At 37.6% G+C, this 25,879-nt stretch overlaps 3 protein-coding genes across 3 annotated transcripts in view; all 3 read left to right on the top strand.

Annotated features, from left to right (window-relative positions):
• LOC107757456 (dual specificity protein phosphatase CDC14A-like) overlaps positions 1 to 5,460 on the top strand; it is an 11,566-nt gene extending 6,106 nt beyond the window's left edge. Inside the window, exon 3 of the mRNA XM_016574931.1 lies at positions 3,734 to 5,460. Coding sequence (XP_016430417.1) covers positions 3,734 to 3,763 — 30 coding nt within the window. The 3' untranslated portion in view covers positions 3,764 to 5,460. The remainder of the gene's footprint in view (positions 1 to 3,733) is intronic.
• A 3,252-nt stretch (positions 5,461 to 8,712) lies between these two features.
• Positions 8,713 to 10,304, top strand: gpr88 (G protein-coupled receptor 88). Its single transcript, XM_016574980.1, has one exon. It carries the CDS (start codon positions 9,134 to 9,136, stop codon positions 10,178 to 10,180), a length of 1,047 nt encoding a protein of 348 aa, XP_016430466.1. The 5' UTR covers positions 8,713 to 9,133; the 3' UTR covers positions 10,181 to 10,304.
• A 1,534-nt stretch (positions 10,305 to 11,838) lies between these two features.
• Positions 11,839 to 17,997, top strand: LOC107757455 (vascular cell adhesion protein 1). Its single transcript, XM_016574930.1, has 10 exons — positions 11,839 to 12,109; positions 12,982 to 13,254; positions 13,676 to 13,981; positions 14,110 to 14,370; positions 14,590 to 14,865; positions 15,129 to 15,404; positions 16,053 to 16,361; positions 16,444 to 16,719; positions 16,964 to 17,224; positions 17,945 to 17,997. Exons 1-10 carry the CDS (start codon positions 12,067 to 12,069, stop codon positions 17,995 to 17,997), a joined length of 2,334 nt encoding a protein of 777 aa, XP_016430416.1. The 5' UTR covers positions 11,839 to 12,066.
• Positions 17,998 to 25,879: the final 7,882 nt, after the last annotated feature.

Below are 25,879 nucleotides of genomic sequence, written 5' to 3'. Positions count from 1 at the left end.
TTATGCACCAAGAGCTTGTAACACTCCAAAGAGAAAGGAAAAATTTTAATCGCATCATAAGAGTGCATTAACTGTTAACAAGCACAACTGTTGATTTTAATAACGCATTAGTAAATGTTGAAATTAACATGAACTAAGATTAGTAAATGCTGAAGAACTATTGTTCATTCTTAGTTTGTTAACTAATGTAGTTAACTAATGTTAACTAATTAACCTTATTGTAAAGTGTTACCAATATTAATATAAATTCTGTCCAGTTTTATTGTGTTACTTTCAGTAAAAGTGTGGTTATTTTATTGGCTTGTGTTTTTTTAATTCAGTATAATTTAAATTAAGTTAAATTTAAAAAGTCTTACAAAATTACTTTGTATTATTTAATAAAATAATAAATAATCATTACAAAGAATTTTCGGTTTCAGTTTCGGTTTTCGGCCAAGTGCATCCAGAATTTTCGGTTTCCGTTTCAGTCCAGAATTTTCATTTCGGTGCATCCCTATTATATTTCCAAATCTGGAATCTTGATCTTGATCTGCTCAAACAATATTCCTTAAATATTTATTATGTTTTATAGTCATAACAATGGTGTTTTAGTGGAAACTGTTTACCATGGTACATTTTTCTAGGAGAAACCTTTTTTTTTTTTTTCAAACTCCTTCCTACCTCACCCTGATCTAACACATGCTCCTTTACAGTCTTTTTTTTTTGTTCAAACTTTCCTAACATTCTGTTAAACGCTTATCTTGAGCATGTTGCATGTCCTCAGTTTTTACCAATTACACACTCACGTGCACGTCACTCACTTCTACAGCCGTCTCAATCTGTGTAGCGTCTGTCTCTAGTGTGTTCTCACAAAGCTCTTACTCAGATGATCTAATATTTACCTAATTACCATTGTCAAGTGAGCTTTAATCGAGTGGTCAGGATGAGACTAATTTTTTCATTTGGAGCTAATCCGTCGCCCTTTAACTCTGTGAGTGCATCCCACGCTGATGCTCCGAGGAAATAAAAAAATTAATACTAAATAAACAAATATTAAAAAGGCAGAGCAGGGATTCATACGTAGGCTTTAAAACTTAGCTAATATAGTGGAATATGGTGGCAGGCTGACAGCTTTAGTCTGGTTTGGCAGTAACATGTCTACTAACAAGTACTAATGACATCTCAATGCTGCTGTTTGATGCAAAGGGAGTGGTGTCCGTGGCAAAAAAATGATACAATATTCAGTATTTGTTTGAATCCATCAAACAAATTGTCCCTCGCTTCAAGTAGTTCTGTACTTCCTGTCATCTTCACCTTGAAACTTCAAACCCTTAGGGTTGTTAAACAAGAACTGATTCACATTTTGTTTAAACTGTTGCCAGAAACCATATGTTTTCTTGAAGTTCGGTTCAACAGTTGTGTTTGTTATTCCACATCCATAAACGTTAAATTCCTCCATGTGTTTTCTGTGAATCATTAAAATCTGAGTCCTTGACTCTGCCTGTTTTTATTTTAATATAATCACACCTTTTATTAGAGCTATGATTGAAAAAGTAAGATGTCGAACAGGTCTAGGGTTATTAGAAACGCTTGACCGATGCAGTGAAAAAGCATTGTGGTATCGTGTGACCTGAGAGCGCTCAGGCCGGACAGAAAGGTCATGTGCTTGAATTTTGTGATCTGTTGTTCTTGGACCATCTCCACACCTCTTGGAAGTTGTCCCGTTGGAGGGAGTTTGGTAGCCCCGCTTACAATTTCCTGTTGGTGCCTTTTGTCCATTGTGAGTCAGGGATTTTTTTATGCATATGCCATTGTACTGCACTGTTAATCATGTGATTTCACATCTTTCTAGGCTTTCTAGACTTTCTTCTGTTTATGTGGTTGACGATTGGCTCATATCATCCCCGTTCTGGAGTGTAGTGTGCTGTCTTTGTTCAGAACATCACAACGCCTACACATGTAGCAGTAGTGACTCAAGGTTTCACTGCAGTGATGATGAATATCACTTTCCATCTTGCTCTGACAGCAGCGCTGCGTTCTGTTAAACGTTCATCCTCAAAGGGCGTTCATGCCGTTTGTAGCCATCTTCTTTACTGTCATTACAGTCAAGATGTCATCAGTTTCTTGCTGCTAAAAATTGCAACTTTAGGTCGTAATAAATTAGCATAAAGCTTCTGATTTCTCAACATTGTCATGCTGTTGGACTTTTAACGCAACTAAAAATGAACCACTTTTTCAGAATGTTCTGCACTTCAGAATTCTGCAGAATTCTATGGAATGATTTTAAACATGGTATAATGTGTTAAATGGAGCGGCTTGAACTATATTTTCAGGTAGCTGAAAGCATGATCAAATTAGTTTAATAAATTAAATGATATTTAACAAACGAACATCTGTAGATCGTGCAGAACTTGTGAACAACTGACATTCCAATTCGGTGGAATCCTATGGGGCTTCCTGTGATATTCCTGATGTTTGCCTAGATATTCCAATCAGATGTTCAAACAGCGTTAAGTAGCTCTATGCGCAACGTTTTACAATTTTGAATGAATGCAGTTCTATGTTGTTAGAACGTTGATCAAACGTTTGTAAGTGGACGACACAAAAAAAGTGCTTTCTGTTGCTTTGTTAGGTGTTTTATGTGTAGGTGATGATATGAATAACAAAACCCTTTATGTTAGTGCTCATAATGAATTTACAAACTAATCTGAAAAGGTTGCTTTAGCGAGAGTTGCATACTCAAATTCGGTTATTTTTGTACAGATTTTTCATTGCAAAATCATCAGATTTTAGGATGTTTGCAACCAAGCTGAAATGTACACATTCATCAAGATATTCCTATGAGAAGTTTAAACAACGTTAAGTAGCCGTATGCGCAACATTTTACGATTTTGAATGAATGTGATTTTGTGTTATTAGAACGTTGTTAAAACGTTTGTAAACTGTTTGCAAACATTCGACAAAATATTCCTATCAGAAGTTCAAACAGTGTTAAGTAGCTGTATGCGCAGTTCAATATTTTGAATGAATGCGAATTCGCTGTTACTAGAACATTGATCAAATGTTTGTAACCGGACGGCAAAATAAAACAGTGCTTTCTGTTGCTTTGTTTGTCTTCTGCTTTGGGTAGGCAATGATGTTAATAACAAAACCTTTTGTATAATGAATGTACGAACTAATGTGAAACGGCTGATTTAGCGATGGTTGTACTTACTAAAATTCGGTAATTTTTGCACATTTCTCATTATAAAATCATCGGTTTTTAGGATGTTTACAATCAAGTGGAAATTCACACATTCGTCAAGATATTCTTATTGCATGTTCAAACAACGCAAAGTATGCTAATCTTGATCGTTGATCAAACGTTTCTAAACGGTCAACACAAAATAGAACAAAATGCTTTCTGTTGCTTCCCATTTGTCTGCTGTACACATTATTTTTTTCGTTCCCCCCTGCTGTGGCGCAATTATGAATAATTAGCATTCAGCTATGCATGTTCTACACCTGTCTTCTAACCTAAGTGACTTTTTTTCTGTACAATAGTACACACACACACATTTAATGCAAATTTATTTCCCCCCTAAACTTTGACTTTTCTCATCTCACCCTCATTTACATCAGAGAGGGTTGTAATAGTAATGTCTCAGGTTGGCTTTTTAGACTATTATTTAACTACCCTCTGCCATGTAATTTTCTGTAATTACGTTCAGCATCGTAATCATTTCATCTTCTGTTTTTTCCCCCTCTTTTGCAGTCCCTTCAGTCTGAGTATGTTCAGTACTAAAGCCGCGACCTTCCGCTAACCCCCGTCCTGTGCTGCTGGCCTGGTCCCGACCCGGTAACTGTGACCACTTATTTGCTGACTTCTTGTCGTAAAAGGGGAACGAAGCCGAAAGGAAATGTTTTGAGACTGAACTGTCAAGCCTCATGGTCTGATACGTCCTGCTATGACAGGGCTGATCTGGAATCTGCTGCATGCTGTTAAACGACACGAACTTGCCTTGGTCGTCCTTTCAAAACGTCTTTTCTTGTTTTTTTTTGTTGTTTTCTTTTAAGAGAAGATCTCCATTATGAATATACATAGTTAAATATTTTTAGATAATGAATTTTGTACTATTTTTGTCCTATTTTATCTACAGTTCTTATGCTCGACGACAAGGTTTGTTAATATTTGTGTATCTTTCGATTAGGGAATTTGTTCTGACGTAAATATCACGTTTTTGTCTCCTGAGTGTATTTACTGAGTAACATATCAAGTACGAGGGCTATATTTGAAAGGTGCAAAATGGTTCGACAGCTACGTGTCATCTTCAAAGGGATTTTCGGCCCACGAAAGCCATAAAGAGTATATGTTTTCTTCATTTGGGGGTCTAAGGGGGGTTTGTCTCTACGCAACGGGGGACGGCTAATGAGACTACAATCAATTTGTAAGCAAAATTATTTTTCTCGTGAAATTGAAGGGCTTTGTTTGTTCAGTATGAGTAACAGGATGGACTTTTTCCCCTGCCATTGTGACATCATAATGTGCGTTATTATTAAACTAATACAGATCTGAGGTTGCAGGTGTTTCAAGAGCATCAAGGGCTGTTGAAAACACAACCATCGACACTTCACTTTTCAGGAGTGTCCATTTCACCAGCAGTCTGAAATATAACATCTCCGAATGTACAAGTGAGTTACAAGCTTTTGGCTGTTGGTTTTAACATGCATGGTTTTTGCATAAAATAGCTCAAACTGCTTAAAATATACATTAACGATAACGAATATAAATGTAATTAATCGCAAACTCTAGTAAAATAGAAGAGTGTGTAGACGATGATATGCATAACAAAACCTTTTATGTTAGTGCACATAATGAATGTACAAACTAATCTGAATGGGTTGTTCCAGTGGTTGTCTCTCAAATTCAGTTATTTTAGGATGTTTACAATCAAGCGCAAATAATTTATCGTACAGTGTTCTTAAAGGTGACCAGCAGGATATAAACTAAAACCTTTGGATTATTTACTTCATGCAAAAATGACAATACATTCAGCCTCAAGTCATTCCGTACTTGACCTTATTTCTTCCCTGAATTATAAAATAAGATTTTGCGCGATTCACAGAGCTCTTTTTAATGACTGGGATTGTTGAGGTTGATGATGAAAGCACCATAAAAGTACCGCAAGTTGTCAATTCTGTGGTAAATAAAATATCTTTGCGCAATTATACAGGTTAAAAAAACAATAATAATTTGCACAAAAATAATTTAAATTTCTCAAATTTAATTAAAATCAAAAATTGCTTGTCAAAACGTGTTGCTCCAGATTTGACGTCAGTGTCGAGATGTGCAAGAAAAAATAAGTTTACGATCATGATGTCAAATCTGGCGCAAAATGTCATAAAAAAACAATTGAATGTATTTAAATGAAATCGTAGAGTTACAGTAGAAAGGAAGCATTCTGCAAATTGCAATGTACATTTCATTTTGTTCATCACACAAAGCTACCGTTAGGGCTGTCGCGATAACCGCAATATCGCAATACCGCGCTATTGACGAGCAAACCGCAGAGGAATGCAAGAACCGCAGCAACCGCGATTTTTGCGTGTTTTATTTTTTCATAAGGTTATGCCCTTCTCGTTTTACACTTCATGCATGTGGACTGAATATTAAACAAGTTAGTAATGATAACATAATGTGTACCATGCTGATTTGAACAGAGGCTCCGTAGATTTGCAAGCCTAAAGAGACAGTGAATGAGAGAGAGAGATCGACTGAGCGTGTGCGATTACTTGCGCCTGTCCTCCAGGCCGAGTCATATATATTTGTGAAAATTGGTTGTCATGTTCATGGAAAGCGAAATCTCTGTCTTAGCATCGACGCATAGCTGGTCAGCTGAGCCTTCTAAAGTGGCGCTCAAAGTTAAAATGATTTCAACAGCATGTTTCATTACGTGTGTGTGTGTGTGTATATATATATATATATATGGCGATAATACCGCATACCGCGCTATTGAGCCACTCAAAATTACCGCAAGGGAAATTCCCTCACTGCGACAGCCCTAGCTATTGTACATATTTGGTAAACTCCGGTATCGTATTTCTTCTAAAAATAGCAGAAAGTACTTATATGGTGCACGTTTGGATCTCAGCAGCCTTATTTTTATTGAATGGAAAAGAGCAGCGTGAACATTCCTCCGAATATCATCTTTTGTGTTCCACAGAGAAAAGTCAGTCATACAGGTTGATATTAGTTGAGTAAATGATGACAATTTTCATTTTGGGGTTAAACTAACCTATGCGTTTCTCTTTGAACAAATACCCCAGTGCAAATTTATGCAATTATATCTCGATGATTGACTTTTCTGCATCTATTAGTCTTGTAGCACTCTGTACATTCCAGATGGTGTTATGAATTATGTGTGTATATATATATATATATGTTGTGGGAGAATCTTATTTGAAGTATTCTACCTCTTTGACATATACATGATGTAAACTAATCTATTGCTTATAAAAAAAATATAAATATATATTTTTGGAGCAGTGTGTAAAGAAAATCTAACAATGTTAGAGCTGTGTTTGCTTTTCACAGACATACTGAATGGACATTAAAATTCCAAGTAGTGGGTTGTACATTATTCTTTTACAATGTAAACACTATTTCAAAGACCAGGGCAAATAAAAGACTAATTTTGCTTTAGTTTGTTCATTTTCTTTCATAATTACTCTTAAGTGCAGATTTCCAATTAGTCTACAATAGGCAAGTAAGTGCTGTGCAGGTTGTTTAAAATACCCTTTTTCTTAACGGCTCCACAAAAGTAAATTAAGTGCCAACTATACTATAATGCCAACTCTCCCTGAAAACCAACAAAGTGTGAACTGCAAAAATCGTCACACATTTGTGAACTGAAGTCTCATTTTGAGTCTATCTGGCAGCAGGCGTCGGGCCGTGTGCGGGCCGTGGGCGTTTGGAGACAGCTGTGAAAATGGCTGCTAGTCGAGTGACTGTTCACAGCCATGAATTCGGGAAGTATTTCAAAATGCCACTTTAATTTCTTCACAATTAGATGCTTGTATCTGTGTCGTGGATTTTCTCTTCTAACGTTACCCATTTTCTGAAAACGGTTTTGTAGTCCCAGAATGTTCTACTAAAGAAATCACTCAATCTTAGAGATGTAATTGGCCTTTAGTTCAGTTATGGTACTTGAACATTATAGCTGTCGTAGGTGTAATATTTAATTGAAACCGTGGCCTCGTGTTTTCCCGAGCCCTTTCATTCAGCTTATGATGATGGTATAATGTCTGTCTTTGAATGCACATTAAACTCGATAATCAACTCAAAGCAAATAGCAGGTTTCAAGGCTGCTGCACTCGGTATAATAATAGTGCTCAAGTATCTTTGAAATGGTTCCGGAAAGGCAGCTTGACAAAACTGTCATGGTTGTTATTTCTATACTATACATGATTGGAGCTCTTGAGAAACGGATTTAGAAAATACACACAAACGAAAAAGCTTGAAAGTGCTCTCTTCCGCCGATGCAACACTGTGCATTATTATGCACTCAGTCGATTTAATCTACAGCCCGAATACCCTAATTTTCACGAACAAATGACCTTTAAGATGTTTTTAGTGTGTCAAAACATAAAACGCGATCAGTGTAGTTTGATTCCTAAACGAATAAATGACTATGAATCGGTTCTTTTAAAGGGATAGTTCACCCAAAAATGAAAATCTGATGTATGTCTGCTTACCCCCAGGGTATCCAAGATGTAGGTGACAGTTCACTCCGACATGGCAGCTTTTCACAGGTAATATCAAGCTGGAGTGTGAGTGAGAGACTCTGTGTGTGTGTGTGTGTGTGTGTGCATTTGTATGTGTGTGTATTTGTCATCCTCTGCGACCTTTGAGAGATCCTGGGACAATGAACACCTTTATTCCCAGCAGACCGCCGCTAACACCACATCATCACGATGCCAGGTGGAGTAATGAAGCGTTTTCTTTGGAAGCAAATGAAAGAGCTATTTTTGTAATCCGTGTCATGCCACATCATTGTGAGGAAAATGATTCATTTGTTTACTTATTTGTGTTTTTTTTTTTTTTTTTTTTTTTTTAGTAAATCAACATCATACAACTTGACCAGTGTCGTCTGGTTCTCGAATGCACAAACGATTCCTATGAAGCAGTACTATTGCCTACAACTCGGTTACTTTTAGTTAATCAAAAACACACTGCATGACCAGTGGTAGTCCGATTCTCAAACAAATTACGCTATGAGTTAGTTATTTTTAGTGAAATCAGAAACATACAACGCGGTCAGTGCAGTCCGATTCTCGACAAATGAGTCGCATGACTTGGTGGTAATCTGATTCTCGAATGAATGAGTCTTATGAGCCTGTTCTTTTTACTGAATCAGAAACACAGTCAGTGTAGTCCGATTCCCAACGAATGAATCGCATCAAAAGCATAACACCACCAGTGGTAGTCCAATTCCCCAGTGAACGAGCCAATTATTTTTAGTGATTTAAAATGATACAGCATCTTTTTGTTCTGGTTCTTTTTCAGTGTACCAAAAGCAATTATAAATCCAACTGAGTCGGACTCAAAAAAATATATATATGTTTTTCTCTATCAGCTGCACAGCCCCAGTCCTCATTCACTTTCATTGTATGAAACAGAGCAGCGTGAACATTCTGCAAAACATCTCCTTTGAATTCCACAGAAGAATGAAAGTCCTACAGGTTTGAAACCACATTCAATTCCTTTAAGCAAACTAATGTTATTAAAGATCAAATCAGTAGTAGATTCACATTGACTCTATTCCGAATACATCCGACTCCCTTCCTCTTGTTTCTAAAGGTTCTCAATGGGGAGCCCATTATATGATGCCCTATTGATTATCACAGGCTCAGTCCATTATGAATAATTACTTGCCTTCATGGTGATTGCGCTCCCTGAGAATAATGAACAACACGTGAGAATGCAGCGTGGGCTCCTGTTGATCTCACGCCTCTCGTATTCACACACACACACACATGTGCAAGCACACACACATATAAACCTCGATTCTCCACTGCAGCATCGCCAAAGGGAGCTGCGCTCTCTCACGCACACGTTCCTCACACAATGTGAGATGGGATAAGATGAGATGACATTATCCGCACATCTCCCATCATGCCAAACGACACAGATGTGCCGCTGTCTGCGTGTGCTCTGGGACGCGGCTCGCGCATCTCCCTCGCCACCGTCTACTCCTTCATGTGCGTTGTGGGAACCGTCCTCAACCTCCTGGTGATCTATTTGGTGGTGACGTTCAAGAAGCTCCGCACAGCCAGTAATGCGTTTATCGTGAACGGCTGCGTGGCGGATCTGCTGGTTTGTGCTTTCTGGATGCCCCACGAAGCAGCGGCCACCTCCACTGGGACTTTTTTGGTGATTGGCTACCAGGCGTTCAAAGAAGCGCTGCTGTTTCTGGGAATCACCGTGTCGCTGCTCTCCCACTCGCTTATTGCCGTCAACAGGTATGTTTTGATCACCAAAACCCCTGCTGTGTATCAAAGCCTTTATCAGAAGAGAAACACAGAATGGATGATCGCAGGATCGTGGCTCATCTCCTTGGGCTCCTTGTTCCCGTGGATCACGTCCTTTCGGTACCCGCCCGAGAGGTGCCGGGACGCCGAAGACGCGTCGTTCGCCAAGGGAACATCGCTGTCTGTTTTGTCCAGTCGGTTTGCTGCTGGTACACTGGCGTTTACTATCATCGGACAGACTTTGGTTGTGGTGTACTGCTACTTTAAAATCTTCCGCCGAGTGCAAATAAGTGTGAAAAGAGTCAGTATTTTGAATTTCCAAATCGTGAACAACCTTCCTTATTCGTTCCCCAGAAAGGACAAGCGACTCGGTTTTTACGTTCTCGCAGTGTGCTTTATTTTTATTCTTACAACCGAGCCGATTTTTTGGGTTCTTGTCGCGGGACTCTTCATCCCGGTGTCCGTGGCGCTTTGGACGTCAGCGTGGATTGTGTTCTGTACTATATTCGTGTCCAATCCCTTTCTGTACACCTGGAAGAACGAGGAGTTTCGGAAGTCCTTCAGGTCTGTGATGAGAGGAGACTTCTTGCGGGGATCCACGGTTGGAGTCGAACCCATCACCATCAATACCATTTCTCATATCTTCCCCAGACAAAACAGCCGCAGGGCATTTCTGAGTGAGACGAACTGAGCTAGACCTGCGAAACCTTACGACTAGTACTGTGGCCAAATTTCGCTCGTGCCTGTCCAAGATGCTTCTACAATCTGCTGGTGATTTTTTTCAGTCACGATGAGCTGCATGTGTTTTACAGTGTTTTGTAAAGTTTTTGTAATATTTTTTGTGAAAGTACAAAAGTGTGAAGTGTTTTTTTGCACAACTGTGAAGGCTACGCTGCCAATTTTTAAGTGAGAAATGTTTGTGAATGTTCAAATAAATCAGAAAAATCCCAGCTTGTGTTGTTTCTCATCTTTATTTTTTTATATAGGTTTTTATCTAAAATGAATATTATGATTTAATATTACTTTTATATCAAATTAATTTAAGCGTTCTTTTAAAGTGTTTCAAATATATTAATAATCAAATAATTATATTTGAATTAATATTCATAGTATATTAATAATAGTATTATAAAATCCTTAATTTTTTTTATTTAGCAGCGTATTTAAACTTTTCTAAAAAGTCAATTATAGACAGTAATCTATATTCTTTTGAAATAACATTCATTAAGTGTATTATTATTATTATATAAAATGCTTATTTAATAGTGCATTTCAATTTAAGAGCATGTTTATTGTCAATAAAATTCCTATTTTATTTTTGAATTAGTATTCATAAAGTATATTAATATTGTTATATAAAATGCTTAATATTTAATAGTGCGTTTTATTTTAAGAGACTACATTTAAAAATGTCAATTATATTAATATTATACAAAATGCTTAATATTTTTTATTTAATAGTGCTTTTTATTTAACAGCATGTTTAAAAGGTGGTTATATTAATAGATTTTATTTGGAATTAATATTCATAGTGTATTAGTCATTTGTATCAAATATTTAATAGTGCTTTTTATTTAACAGCTTGTTTAAATGTCAATTATATTAATATATTTAATATATTTATACACCATTAAGATAATATATAATTTAATACCTTTGTTTATTTAGTAAAAGTATTAATATTAACATAATTTTTTAGTCTATTGTGTAAAGTGTGTTTTATTGTTTTGGGGGGTTTTTTGTACACCGCATACTGGTGAGATTTTCAGCTCCATTTAAATTGCCGAAATCTCTTGTTTTGTTCTTTTCTTTTCATCAAGCAATCACAATATTATACATTTTAATCTGTGCAAGAACATCAGTGATGTAGTAAAGTTCAGTGGAGAGAACGGGATTTTTGAACCCTGTTGGAAACACTGACATAGTGATAAAAAGTTCCATCCAGTCATATCCACTCTTAAACTCTCGCTTACATAATGCTTCGGCTCAATTGTTAAAAACCGAGGAAGCATCTGTGCAAATAATCTGAAAGATTAAACTGATTTGTTGAGTTAAAATGGTATAAATGCATTAAGTGGAAAACAGCATCATAAAACTTTGTTATAAAACATAATACAATAATTTTGTCATTTTAATTACATATGCTATACTTCTAAGAAGTCATTAAAATAAATCAGTTAAATAAATTACCACAGCCTCCACCGCCATGATTTGAGCTGCTGCTTGTAGATTCAGCTTTTCTGGGAAAAACCAATGATCTGCCCAAGTTTGTTGTATGCAATCAATCAGTCACTGGCAGTTCATAATGGAAATATTACCTTTAAAGTGCACACAAAGTAATTTCCTGTAATTGAGAAGAACCCCTTCAGGACAGCAGAGGGAGCCTGTGGAGGGACGGAGAACACAAAGCATTTAGGGCTGGGGAATTCCTACATGGCTTATATGGAGTGCTGAGGAGGTGGGTTACGATCCCTCCCCCTTCTCCTATAAATCAGATCCAGGGCTGAATGAAAGAAAGCACATTAACTCCGTTTTACTCTCTTGGAGCTCTTTAAAAGTTCTTCATAAGTGGACAGCATGAATTCAGCTTTACTGTTGACTTTGCTTCTACCAGTTGCAGGTAAGTTAAAGCTAAATGTCAGGATTTTAACGACGTATGCTGAGTAACCTGAATATTTGAACACAGTCTTACCATCTGCTCTTCTTTTAGGCACTGCAGCTTTAAGCAGGGTTAATATAGTTAACTTAAACTAACCTAAAATAAAACCATTAAAAAAAATTTTCTCTTACTTGAAATAATTGTTAACTAAAATAAAATTGATTTCAAATAAATATTTTAGCTAGTTACCAAAGCAACGTTTTTAATTTTAACTTAGTTGAATTTGAACTAAAATAACTAAAACAGAAATAAAAACGAAATAGACATTTAAATAAAAACGACTAAAAATGACAAAAGCGCACAACAAAATTACTAAAACTTTAAATAAAACCAAGATGAAAATATAAAAATAAAAACTAAATCAAAATAATAATGACTTTTTATTAGTTTTTTTATTTTTCGTTTTTTAAATGTAATTAATTTTTTTAGTATAATTATGTATTTTTTTTTAATCATAAAATAGTATTACCATTTTTATTCATCTACCTCCATTTTCTGAAAATTGATTTGACAATACAAGGCTCCCATAACCGCATATGCAACTTATTTGATATATTTGTATTTACATAATTGTACATTTTTAAGTTTCCTCTTTAGTTGCTTCATGGATGTGCCTTTTTAGTTAATGATGCACAGAAATTATAATAATGTAATTTTTGAACTACTTTAATGTTGTGAGCATTAAAACTAAATTCTCTATAAAAAAAGATACAACACTTTTATGATTTAATTACATATTACTCATAACTGCATAATTATTTTAAACCATCATTTTAAAAAAAGATTTACTGAGGAGTTAATGATGAACTAATGGGCAATGTTCTCTTGAATAGTTGTTTCCCATGTACTGGACCTGCCGTCTGAAGTTCTGTTCAAAGTGGGCGACAGGAGAGAGTTGACTTGCAGCGTATCATCTTGCCCAGAGAAGGTGAAGTTTGTTTGGACCTCATTAGAAGACAGACCGATATTCGCTGCTATTGATTCACAGGACAGAGAATCTGTGCTGGTCTTTGACAACGTGATGAAGAATCACGAAAACACCATAGTGTGCAAAGCAACCTGTGAAAAGGAGACAAAACAGGCGACAACAAAGATTAAAGTTTATTGTGAGTTCCTTTTATGTTTTCGATTTTATTAAAACTTCAGCAGGCTTCATAATGCACTGTTGGTGAAGACCGGGGTAAGTTGTCACACTTTTTACTTCAGTAAATATTTCTCGAGGTATGTTTAACACTGATTTACTTTATAGACTATTTAATGGATTTAAAGCAATTATGACTCAAATTAATTCATGTGAAAGCAAAAATTTAAAAGGTAAACATTGTTTTGGCCAATTTGTGTAATTGGACTTATAAGGTCCAAAACCTTATATCTATTGAAATATGTGACATCTTGCCCCGGTCTCTATGTTTTTATTTATTTTTGAATGCTACATATGAATCACGGGGAAAAAATAAATATCTACATTTATTTTATAGTTAGTTTTTTTCTTGTCGACTCATATTTAAATCTTGGAATCCATTTCAGCTTTTCCAAGAAACCCAGTTATATCCGGATATGATAGCTTGAAACTGGGCGAGGAAAATGTCTTGGGCTGTGAAGTGTCTTCTATACACCCTTCAGAGTTCCTTAAAGTGCAGTGGCTCTATGAAGACAAAGTTCTTCAGACTGATGAGGGAGAACCTGAGAGAGATGCATTTTCAGTTCATTACATATTCACGCCTTCAAGTGAGGATGATGGGAAGGCGATAACATGCAGAGCATCACTCGATGTGTATGGTATACCACCTGATGAGATGACCAAGGAGACGTCTGCACACATGACAGTTCTCTGTAAGCTACACTTACATATATTCACATCAACTATTTTTAAATTAAACCCAAAATGGATGTGGGAATTGTACATCCTCTCTGAAGAAGATGACCCCAAATGATCATTCGTTTCCCCATTGCTTTCACAGCTGCACCGCATAACGTTAAAGTATCTGGAGTGACTGTTGTCCCACTGGGATCCAGTTTAACTTTGACCTGTGAGGCCGAGGGCAAGCCAAAGCCTGCGTTTACATGGACGGCTCTTATACCAGGTGGCCAGTCTGTGGAAATGGGAAAACATCATGATCTCCTCGTACATAACGTGTCCTTATCAGATGCTGGTACTTACCAGTGTGATGTTAGAAATGACTTTGGAAGCCAAAGGGCCAGCGTTTCAGTAGTCGTTCAAGGTTAGTGGTTCATTTAATTCTTTAAATGTCTCATTTCGGGCAGAGCTAATAGCCTAGTTGGTAGCACTCCCGGACTTGTTGTCCTTTCCAGATCCTGCCCACCTCTCTCCCACTTTCTGGGAGAATACATACATGCAAAACCGCCAGAAAACTTAAAAATTTCTAATTTCGAAACATTGCTTTGTTCCCAAGTAATTAGGTTTTTAAATTTTTTGGCAGCACCTCCTATGGATACTCTCATTGTAGCAAGTCCACAATCCATTCTGAAGGAAGGAGACTCTGTGAGCTTTTCCTGCAAGTCCAGCGGAGTTCCAGTGACACACGTGGTGCTCAGCAGGAGGGTGAATGGTGTAAAAACAGAGCTAATGTCTAGTGAAGGGGCTGAAACATCAGTTGCCCTCCTCTCCGTCAAGCTGGGTGACTCTGGCATGTTTGTGTGTGAGGCTTTCAATGAGTATGGCAGGCAGGAGACCACTCTCAATCTAACTGTTGAAGGTAAGACCTTGAACGTCTGGTAATAGTGGATATTGTAAAGATTGGTCTGTTGAGTGCAGTTACAGTGTGGGTTGTAATGGTGTGTAAAATAGAAAGGCGGAATCAGTTGTAGTCTGTTATCTCCTAAAGATACTCTGAGAGTGATGAGTAACACTGATATTATGGTTCCTCGTTTTAAATATAAGCCTGAAGTTCAATGATCCGCAAATTCAGTTTGAGGCACCAAGTCAAATTTTCTCTTTTTTTTTTTTTTCTTCTCACAGCTCATTTGCTAGAAGTGGCGCTACAACCGGACGGTGAGGTCATGTCGGAGAGAGGCTCCAGCCTGGTCCTCTCCTGTCAGGCTTCAGGTTGCCCTCAACCCGAGTTCTCCTGGAAGAATCTTTCAAATATGCCGATCCTCAGGCGGCTTAAGACAGATGGCTTCCAGTCCCAGCTGTTTTTCGATCTAGTAGAGTTGGAAGACGAGGGAACTTACCTTTGTGAGGTCACATGTGGCTCAATCAAGAAGTCCAAACTAACAGAAGTGAAGGTGTTTTGTAAGTATCTCGAAAGGTTTACTATCCAGTCTCGAGTTTACGTAAAAAATTGCTTGTGTGGGGAAAAGGTCCTCTAGCATTATACTAAGTAGATAACTGGTTGATGAATGGAGAATGTATAATCAAGTTTTCAACATCTCAAGGTGAAATGTGTAATTTCTACATCACTGGCATCACCAGATGGAATTGCAAGACTGATTCGCAAAACTCATTGAGCCAATATTGCCGTATTTGGATAGTTGGGATGCTCAAACAGCAACATTTAATAAGAGACTCTTACTGTCAAGGAAACAGTTCCTTTCTTTCCCTTTAACTTCTCAGAGTGTGAGTTGCAATTAACCAACTGTTTAAACGTGAGTCATCTGTGAACAGTAATTCAGTCTCTTGAAATCCCTTTTTTAAAAATAGCTCTCTTTGACATTGATTTGATGCAGGAAATAAAGCATTAGGAAGTCTCTCAGCGGACATCAACTCTTAGAATGTGTGAGGGAGTATTGCTTTGTTCACATTACGTGTTGTGCTACATATTGACTCTGTCAGAATGATGACCAGCTGTCCTCATTCAAGGTTCTCCTTAATCTCGTTGTATTTATTAGTTGGTGTGTATCCTTGAAAATGCTTAGAAATTCCATTTTCTTCTCTTTTCAGCATTTCCAAGTCCTGTCGTAAAAAACTCTGGACCTTCTCTGGTGGGAGAGATAATGAAATTGACCTGCACTGTTCAGGAAGTTTTCCCGGCCAACCTTTTCCAAATCCTGTGGATGGATGGAGAGAGAGAAATGCATTCGGAAACTGGATCATTTTCAAGTGGTACAACAAATCTGACTTCAGTGTATTCTTACTACGTAGACACTGAAGACCAAGACAAACACATCACCTGCAAAGTTTTGCTGGAAATGCATGGTGTGCCAGCTGCTCAATCAGTAAAGACAGCATCTACTACATTGTCCATTCACTGTAAGTCAGGGTTGGTTGTTTATTTGTTCCTTTCAAATATGATTTTGTCTTGGCTTTTGTTAACATTGTGCTCCTTTTACAGATCCCCCGAGAGTGACCAGGATTACTGTGAGCCCACTGACAGAGTTAAAGGAAGGAGAATCCGTAAGCATTTCTTGCCTTTCCGACAGCTTTCCAGTGGGGCGTACAGTGCTGAGCAGGGTGGAGGACGGCATACAAACAGAGCTAATGGCCAATGATGGGCTTGAAACATTGTTTACCATCCTTTCAGTCGAGTTGGATGACTCTGGCATCTATATTTGTGAAACTTCTAACATGTATGGAAGCCACAATGATAGTGTGGAGATTACCATTAAAGGTAAGTTACTAATTACATCCAGTCAAAATCAATCAGTGGCCACAGTATCAACATGTTGTAGTGTTTGAAATATCAACAGTTATTTTAAATAAATTAAAAAATTTGGAGTGCCTTGCTCTCCATTTTGCCTTGCTCTCCTTTTCATCGAAATGGATAAATTTAGCTTCTACTGTACAGTGTTTTTGCTCTTATTAAGTGGATCCTGTCTAGGCAACTGACAATTATTATGCCTCTCTTATCCCAGCACCACCCAGGAATATGACAGTGGAGATCTTTCCATCCACGGATGTTCAGGAGGGGCAGAATATCACCATCTGTTGTCGCTCCGTGAGCTTCCCTCCACCTGCGGTGGTCCTCAGTAAGCTGGATAGTGAGAAAAATGTCTACTCTCTTGATGGTGTATTCCTACTGATCAACCTCACACCCAACGACACAGGCCTATACCAGGTCAACGTCACCAACTATCTGGGCTACGAGACAGAGATTTTTAACATCAATGTGATGGGTGAGTAAAACTAGTCATATACCAAATCAAGTTATTGTATTTCTGAGCACACTGACTACATAAAACATTCAATTTGTGAATTAACACCATGCCCAAATCAGACATGACACAACCGGACAAATTTTGCACAAGTAACTTGTTCAAATCGACTAAATCCCAACCGATCAGAGCATATTTGACACTTAATGTACATTTATGTAAAGTCTAATTTTGGACCAGTGAAATTTTGCAATGGCCAGTGGTACCCAAGTGCGACCAAAATTGCATACTGTGACATTTGACGAGGAACATACTTGTCATTGATATGTGATATCCAGCATCAGTTGGGTTTCTTTACTACCATGGCCTGATGGGATAGTAAAATGTCCATCAGATGCACACTTCGCAATCTCAGTGGAAATAGTAGGTCATCCTGGTACATTTCGCCTACTGTTTAATGAATACTTTGGGAATTTCACTTATATTACTCTTTTCACATTCTGTTTTTCAGTCACGCTAGACGACTCTAACCCGTCTCATTTTCATTCCTGTCGAAAATTTAATATGGGGCTACCCTGACTAAGCTCTATAATAGGGAAGTAGGCATATTCGCACGCAAGGCTAGACTGACAAAATGTGTCATCGTTTTTCTCAATTGTGTCTGGTTAGGACAAGCGAATCATTTTTATTTACAAACATTTTACAACATATTTCAAATTTGCCTTTGACTTTTCGTTACAGAGAAAATAGTCAACCCTCCATTAGGCTGGAATGATTTTTTTTTGGTGGATTGATTACCATTTGTATAACCACAGTTTTACTACAAATACTATGGTTAAACTATGGTTAGTATAGCAACCATGGTTAATTTGTGGTTATATGGTTTAACTACAAAAACCATTTGGTTTTATTTGTAGTAAAACCATGGTTAATTTTCATAAGGACGGTCGTAGTCTTAAGATCTGAAAAGGTCTTCATGTTTTTTTGTGTTTTTATTTTTTTGGATCTGTGGATTACTATTTGAGGATTCATATGTTTCTTTCCTAATTAGTGAAATTAAGATGAACAAACCCCTAACACTGGCCGCCATTTTTGTACTACAGATATAAATGATACCTCAAAATGTAGTTTGTTGAAAATGGGTGTTAAAAATCCAGCAAAATAGAACTTTTAAATCAGTTTAGACGCTATATTGAATTTAACACGGACAAAAAAATCCTAGGTCACATCATTTTTACAATTCACAACTTTCAAAACTGTTTAAAGGAGGTTTTGTCTAGTGAAGCTTTATCTTTTCAGGAAAGACGTTTCCGAGTATATGGTTAAAGTACAATCCGTTGAATGCACTGTACTTCTTTTCCTCACAGTTTTCAGTTCTGTCAAAAATTAAATATGGCGCAACCTGATTAAGGTCTATTATAATAGAAAGTGCACTTTTGTTTCAAACCAGAAACCGCCCAGAACTGCTTATCAACCACGTAGCAGTATGTCAAATCCTTAGCAACCACCTAGCAATGCCCTAGCAACCACATGCAGATTTTTTCAAGTTAATTTTCCTCTAAAGCACCATTAAAGTGAATCACAATATCATTATTTGCTTGTTTTTTGTTGGCCATTGTGGTGGTCCCTGACAGTTGCAGTGTTTTTTTTTTTTGTACTCTGTTTGCTTAGACGAGGGGAATGAACCACTGTGGTGACATTTAGCACAAAACCCCTCCAAGGACGAGAAAGATCGATAGTTTATACAGCTTGTGAAACCACCATTATTTTAAAAGCTTTCTTATGAAGAGTTTGTGCAAGAATGTGACACATTCTAACCCGAGGGCCCCAAAAAGCCCTTGCTTATGCAACCCTCCTGTGAAAAAAGAACAGCAACAAAGATTTGTGCAGAGTCCTGTCTTTTTTAATCACTTAAAGACACTGGTATTTCCTGCTTCTGTGTGGACACAGAACATCTCTAGAGCATAGCGGCTCTAAACGCCTCCACTCCCGCTTGTTTGTTTGATTGCCGTTTAAAGAAAAACAGAATATTTATGGAGATGAACCCCCTGGTTCAGCAGATGGCTTTGACCCAGGGTCTCTGTGTTCTTGCGGCGCATCCTTTGCCGATATAGCAGATCAGCAGCTTTTTTACAACGTCCCCAGTGCTTTGTCTTTTCTTAGAGATCTGTTGTGTTTTTATTGTTTCCCTTATATGTATTTGCATTTCTTTCGATGCTAGTACATTACAGATACACACAAACAGCACTAAAACTGCACACAGCTGCCTCACAGGTCCGTCTGTGTATTAAATGGTAGATGATCTCTTCCAAGAAAAGCAGTCAATAACATGAGGAATGTTTCATTTGGCTGGCAAGTTTATCAGTGCAGGTCAGATGAGTATTCTTTTCATCACTAACAGACTGTTTTATGCTGACTCCCCAAAATGTTGCTTTTGAACTTCAGATAGGCTGAGTGCTATGCAATAAAATACCATGTACTGTACTGTTTTGTAATTAGTTTTAGTTGATCAAAGCTTGGACTATGTCATGTAAGTATGGCAACAAAAAGATGCTGCTGTCGGTCTGAATATCAGCATGACTGTCATTTGGCCATAAGCATGCATACAACATATAAGAAATACTTATAAAAATGCTCTTGTTACAGTAGCAACACTCATATACACAGATGCTATGCATAGAAAAGTAGTAAATTAATGGAATAAAATTAATTTTTAAACAAAAATGTAATTAAAATATTTTCAATTATAAATAAATAAAAATATCTGCTAACTTAAATCATGGTGTGTTTGTCAAGTAATGCATAAAGTAGACTAAATTTCTGTGCATGATTTGAGCAGAGTGACACAGAGTTGACTAAAGCCGATTAGCTGTTATCGAAATTTCTGCAAAATTTAGGGTCTCACACACTTTCAAACGAAGTAGCTTTCTTTTTAACACAGCAAATTCGCATGACCAATTGAACCCGATGCAAAATCTGCGTGGGGAAATCTTAACTTACAGTTGTGTGGATTCCTATTGAAATGACTGAATTTCGCCGTGAAAATTTGCTGAACTGTAATAAATATGACCGCACATTATGTAATCATCAGGAGCTTGATTGACAGGTGATCTGACCAATCATAAATCCGTTTTGTTCCTTTCTCAAACAAACCAGACAGGAGAGTAGATTAATGTCGGTGGACTTAAACTTGAAAATGGTGTGTATTGACGTCTTTCCGCGGTTGAAACAAGATATCTTCTGATGTTCATTCATGTTTATTTCGTGCCATAACTAGTAAAGATGAAGAGATGATCGGTTCAGTGACTGTGATTTTACCAAGTACAACATGTTCCTGGATCAACATCCTTGTTGATCCTGGAACAACATTCCTATCAACCAATCAGAATTGAGGGATAACTTTTCAGGAAATATCTGTTTTAGGCTTACAATCAGGGTTAGGTGCTTCTACACCCTTGTTAATCAGCTATCATTTCACACTGTTTTTAGGAATAAATTATGGGTAGGGTTAGGTTTAGGGGTAGGGATTGGGTTAAGTCTATATTTTTGGACAGTTATGTTGATCCAGGATCAACAAAAGATGTTGATCCAGGAACATGTCTTACTTGGCAAAATCACGGCGACCTGATCGGTTCACGTGCTGAGGCGCTACAGCGATCTGTCACGACACATTAAAGAGCCACAAAACGCTATTTATTGTTTGAATTTCTTTAAAAAAATGACCCAATTTTAAAGTTAAGACTATGTTTCATACCAAAAGTAACCTGCTCTGTCTTGTCTTCCTCTTTGCGCTGCGATGTATTTATCACTGTGAGAGAACATGTGTGGCTTGTCGGACGTAGCAACTAGGGGGCGGGTTTTAGCGAAGGGTCAATTTCACTCCGGGTTTTCCCTCAACTCCAAGATTTCCCTGATAGAGCTACAAACCCAGCTCATAATGTGCGAGAATGCCTTGTGAGAAAACAATGGCGGCCCGATATATATATATATATATAAAACGCTCCTGCTGCGCAAAATCACACAGCTCGGCTTATTTTCACGAGGGAAAAAAGCCCGCGAAACAGCGTGAACAAGCACAAGCGGAGTTCAAACAAAAATGACCCAATTTTAAAGTTAAGACTATGTTTCATACCAAAAGTAACCTGCTCTGTCTTGTCTTCCTCTTTGCGCTGCGATGTATTTATCACTGTGAGAGAACATGTGTGGCTTGTCGGACGTAGCAACTAGGGGGCGGGTTTTAGCGAAGGGTCAATTTCACTCCGGGTTTTCCCTCAACTCCAAGATTTCCCTGATAGAGCTACAAACCCAGCTCATAATGTGCGAGAATTCCTTGTGAGAAAACAATGGCGGCCCGATATATATATATATATAAAAAACGCTCCTGCTGCGCAAAATCACACAGCTCGGCTTATTTTCACGAGGGAAAAAAGCCCGCGAAACAGCGTTAACAAGCACAAGCGGAGTTCAAACTGCGAAACGTCACAGCCTTCTTTTATTAAATATCACACGCGGAAAGCCATTAGAGCAATCAAATTCAGCGCGTGTTTTTGCCGTTATGAGTTTTTATTTATTTATTAATAATCTCAAGTATACGCAGTAGTAATAGTGATTCTTGCCTTGCTTCAATAATACAAACCCCACCATAGATAATTTAATGTAATACGCATGCACACATCAGTCTAGCCTATATAGATAAGCATGCATGCCTACATATTTACAAGAGTGGTCTATTTTTAATTCAAAATGACCTTGAATATCCACTGCCCTCTCTGAGCTCTGGCTCCATTCTTGTGAAACGTGTGTGTGTGTGTGTGTGTGTTTTCCACCTCAACACAATGAAAACATCAAATGTAAATCTTTTCATTGGCATTGGCTTTTCTTAAAATTTGTAAAGACATGATGCATAAATCTTGTGTCATTCCACAGGAAGCAGAGGTTTGCATAGGCTACTCATATCAGCATGTAGGCTATTCCGGAACACAGATTGACCCACAATACGGCTGTGTAACCTTCCTATGTATACGGGTTACATCTTGAAGACAGTGATAATGAAGACATACTTGGCGTTAACCTCGAGTTGCTAACCTCAGCACAAGCTCCAACCACAGTACAAACTGTGCTTCAGTTGTTCAGCCACTGTGAGGCTATGACCTCAAGAGCTGACTGTCAGAAAAATACTTTTAAAGACTTAAAAAGTAGTCTTAAAATTGCTGTTTTTGACCCTGATTATTCATTTTAACCAGAACATTTAGAAAACTGCACTGAGATTGATCATCATTAGTGATTATATTGCTTATATTATTTATATTGCTTATATTTAAGGTTCGTGGCCGCACTGTTTGTGCTACACACATGAATATCTCAAATCATTCGCTTTTTGAGAAGAAACTGTTATTTTTCTAACTAATTGGACTTTTGACTTCTTCGCCTAGTGGACAATAAACCAGGCCAAAAATCCTATAGACTTATATTGAAAGAGCCATATAGGCCTGAATGTTATAGTTGTCGCTTTTGAACTTGTAAGCAACCCCAGAACACCCATGCAACCATCTACCTTCCCTAGAAACCACATAGAAACATATTAAAAGCCATTAAGACAGCCTGGCAACCTCATAGGAAACACCAGAACATCATGACTGGCAAAGTATCACTCACATTTTCTTACAAAAATGTACAAATCTATAAAATGACTGGAAACAAAGTAATGATTTATGAATTAAAGCTAAGGTTTAAATACTTTTAAAATAACACTTAAAATGTCTAAATGTTGCTGCACATGCAAAAGAGCTGTTCACTTGAACTGTCCCCTTAAGATGGGAATGCTATTCAAAAACATTCCCCACTAAGTTTTAGCACCCCACTGACTCTCTTTTTCTCAGATATAACCCGACCAGAACAAACATTCGTACCTTCCTCTTGTTTAATTTACAGTTAGTGTTGCCAAATAGAGGTCTCTCACGTCTAATATCTCATGCTGTATCTAAAGAGACTGTCCAGTCCAAACTACGAACACTGTGAAAAACCATCTCCAATCCTTTTATACATTTGCAACATACAGATTTTGTCTGACGTTTGTTTTCTTAGCTTGCATTAATTTTCTTATGGAAATAAGCAGTTTTAAGATGAGATCATAATCCCTGGATTTTGATGAAACTTGGTCGGGCTACAAAGTCCTCATGTTATGGCTTTATGAACGCTTCTAAAGGGCCGTTCACACCAAGCACTAATAACCATGAAGTTTTAAGAAAAATAACCATAAAGGGAAATGGTGATGGACAAAATATGAGATGGGAGGGAAAAATATATTTCAATGTTTTTCAATGCATTATTGGGCAACAGTTTTGCATTCCAACCAAGTTCCTGAGAAAGTTTGTGTTTTCTTGTAAAACCTTTGCGTTTCTTCAAGAAATTTAGCTTTTTTTCTCTAGAAACATTGTGTTCGCTCACAAAACTTTTGTTCCCCAGAAAAACTTTGCGTTTGCTCGCAAAACCTTTGCGGTTTCCCAAGAAACTTTGTTTAACTTGCACAGGTTTTGCTTTCCCCTAAGGAACTTAGCATTCGGCTCGCAAACCATTTTCCCAAGAATTGTGTGTTCATTTTTTTTCTTTAGGGGCTCCATAGAGGATAGTGTGGTCCACATGACAACTATTATAATGACAAAGCGACGATATGGTTGGAATCACTTTTCCAGGTGTTGAGCGATAAAACATTTGACAGCCAATCAGAATCCACCTGACATTGGCCCTGTCCCAAATCGCACCCTAAACCCCCCTGCGGTCTTCCTCTGAGTCCACACTTTTGTGCAGACTTCGGCAGAAGTGCGCATCGAGTATGCATAGCGGCCGCAACGGGGGCGCTCACGAGCACCCTTCTGATAGCTAAAATGACCATAAAGGTCTACGGTGGCCATTGTAAGTCTGCAAGACCGCAAATGCATGTGAACTGTGCCATTTGGGACAGGGCCATTAAAGAGCTCGAGCATTTAAAGTGGCAGACGACATGAATGTAGCACGTGCTTATAATAATCAGAATGATCCCCTTGTCCAAATACCCACACTTGTGGTCTTGGCCACTTGAGAGCGCGTGCACGCGACAAGTAGTAAGTGCGCAAGACTGTCCCCGGTCTTAAAAATACCAAAGCGCAGTGTCCTTAACGCACACTAAACCCACACTAGGGTTAGTGTATCCCATCATGCATCATGTTCTGGAAATAAATCGTGAGACTTTTTGCCTATCACTTAATTAGAAGCACCACAAATTAAAATTGTCATGTTATAGGGACTATTGAACAGACATTTAGAAGTTGATTTTAAAATGCAAAGTATTGAAAATAATAATAAAACTCTGTAAACAATTTGCGTTTTTACAACACTATAAGTGTGTCCCATCAGGTAATGAAAAGTTGTACACACACTTGTGGTCTTCATGCTCACTTGAACACTTGGGCCAAATACAGGAAATACGTCATATAAGTAGTCAAGTGGTCAAGTGCAAAGACCACAAGTGTGGGTATTTGGACAAGGCAACTGTCGCCCGAACACTAAGGCTAGCTATCATTTTTGTGAACGGCCCTTTAACTGTGAGAAGACATTCAATACAGTTTTAGGATATCATATCCCACATGCATTTCCCTTGTGAAGGACAACCTGTTGAATTAAAAACCAGAAAAACGCCCACCATGTCTCGCAGGAGGAATGTTTTCATTGTTTTACGCATTGATGGCCATTTTGGGAGATGTTGCACAAGTAGCTAGTCCTTACATTAACCTTTGGTTACCAGTGTTGGGAGTAATGCATTACAAAAGTAATAATATTACAGTAGTATATTACGTTTTGCTGTAACGCAGTAATATAACGCATTACTAATACGATTTGGGTAATATTATTACTCGTTACAATCTCAGTAACGCAAGTTACAACAACATATTTTAACTCTAAATTAAGTGGCAAATTTACCAACACCGCAAAACAGCACCAGAGAAAAAATTCCGCCGGTAAAATAGTTCGTCTGTCTTCTGTTGCTGGAATTAGATGGTTGAGATGACTGCAGAGACGGATTCTACATTTGTGAGATAGACACACTCCTGTTATTTCAGTTTATCGGAGGAAAGGATAAGAATGCTTAGCAAAATGTGCAACACCAAACTCTCAACATGGAGAAATAGCACGAGTTAATTGGATTAATGCCGAATGAGAGAGGTAGGCTGCGCGACAACGCTGTTTGCGTTTAGTTTCGCATTAGTTCAGAGGGGGTGCTAAAAAACGAATTAAATTGAGTGAAAATAATGAACGCCTATAAGCTTCAGCATACAAATTCAGCCACCTTGTGTGTTTTATATACAGCAGCTTCGAAAAAGGCATATTTTAGATTTTTTTTCTATGGTAACTTCTCATATGCCACTGTTATTAGTGATATAACTTTAATGCTAACTGCCAAATATGACACTTACAAATTAATACAATTTATGAACGCACATAGAAAAGAGAGAAAGTAGGGATTTTTTTATTTTATTATTATTATATATTTTTTACACATATCTATTTAGTAATTTTTTTCTGACCATCAAGTGTCAGTCACTCTCAATGCCAACTGGCAGGAAAACATGGTAAATTCTAACCATTTTTTACAATAGATAAAGTGCCGACAATTCATACAACTATTTCCACACAGTGGCA

Source organism: Sinocyclocheilus rhinocerous, unplaced genomic scaffold (genome assembly GCF_001515625.1).
Source record: "Sinocyclocheilus rhinocerous isolate Xijiao unplaced genomic scaffold, SAMN03320098_v1.1 scaffold2578, whole genome shotgun sequence".
Taxonomy (NCBI): domain Eukaryota; kingdom Metazoa; phylum Chordata; class Actinopteri; order Cypriniformes; family Cyprinidae; genus Sinocyclocheilus; species Sinocyclocheilus rhinocerous.
Note: the sequence above shows the minus strand (reverse complement) of the source record. Positions and strands in the feature narration are given on the sequence as shown.

Excerpts from the sequence above, each read along its gene's own strand:
- LOC107757455 (XM_016574930.1), top strand. The coding sequence starts at position 12,067 with ATGAATTCAGCTTTACTGTTGACTTTGCTTCTACCAGTTGCAG. Across the intron at positions 13,255-13,675 it reads AACAAAGATTAAAGTTTATT|CTTTTCCAAGAAACCCAGTT; the intron begins GTGAGTTCCTTT and ends AATCCATTTCAG. Across the intron at positions 15,405-16,052 it reads AACAGAAGTGAAGGTGTTTT|CATTTCCAAGTCCTGTCGTA; the intron begins GTAAGTATCTCG and ends TTCTCTTTTCAG.
- gpr88 (XM_016574980.1), top strand. The coding sequence starts at position 9,134 with ATGCCAAACGACACAGATGTGCCGCTGTCTGCGTGTGCTCTGGGACGC.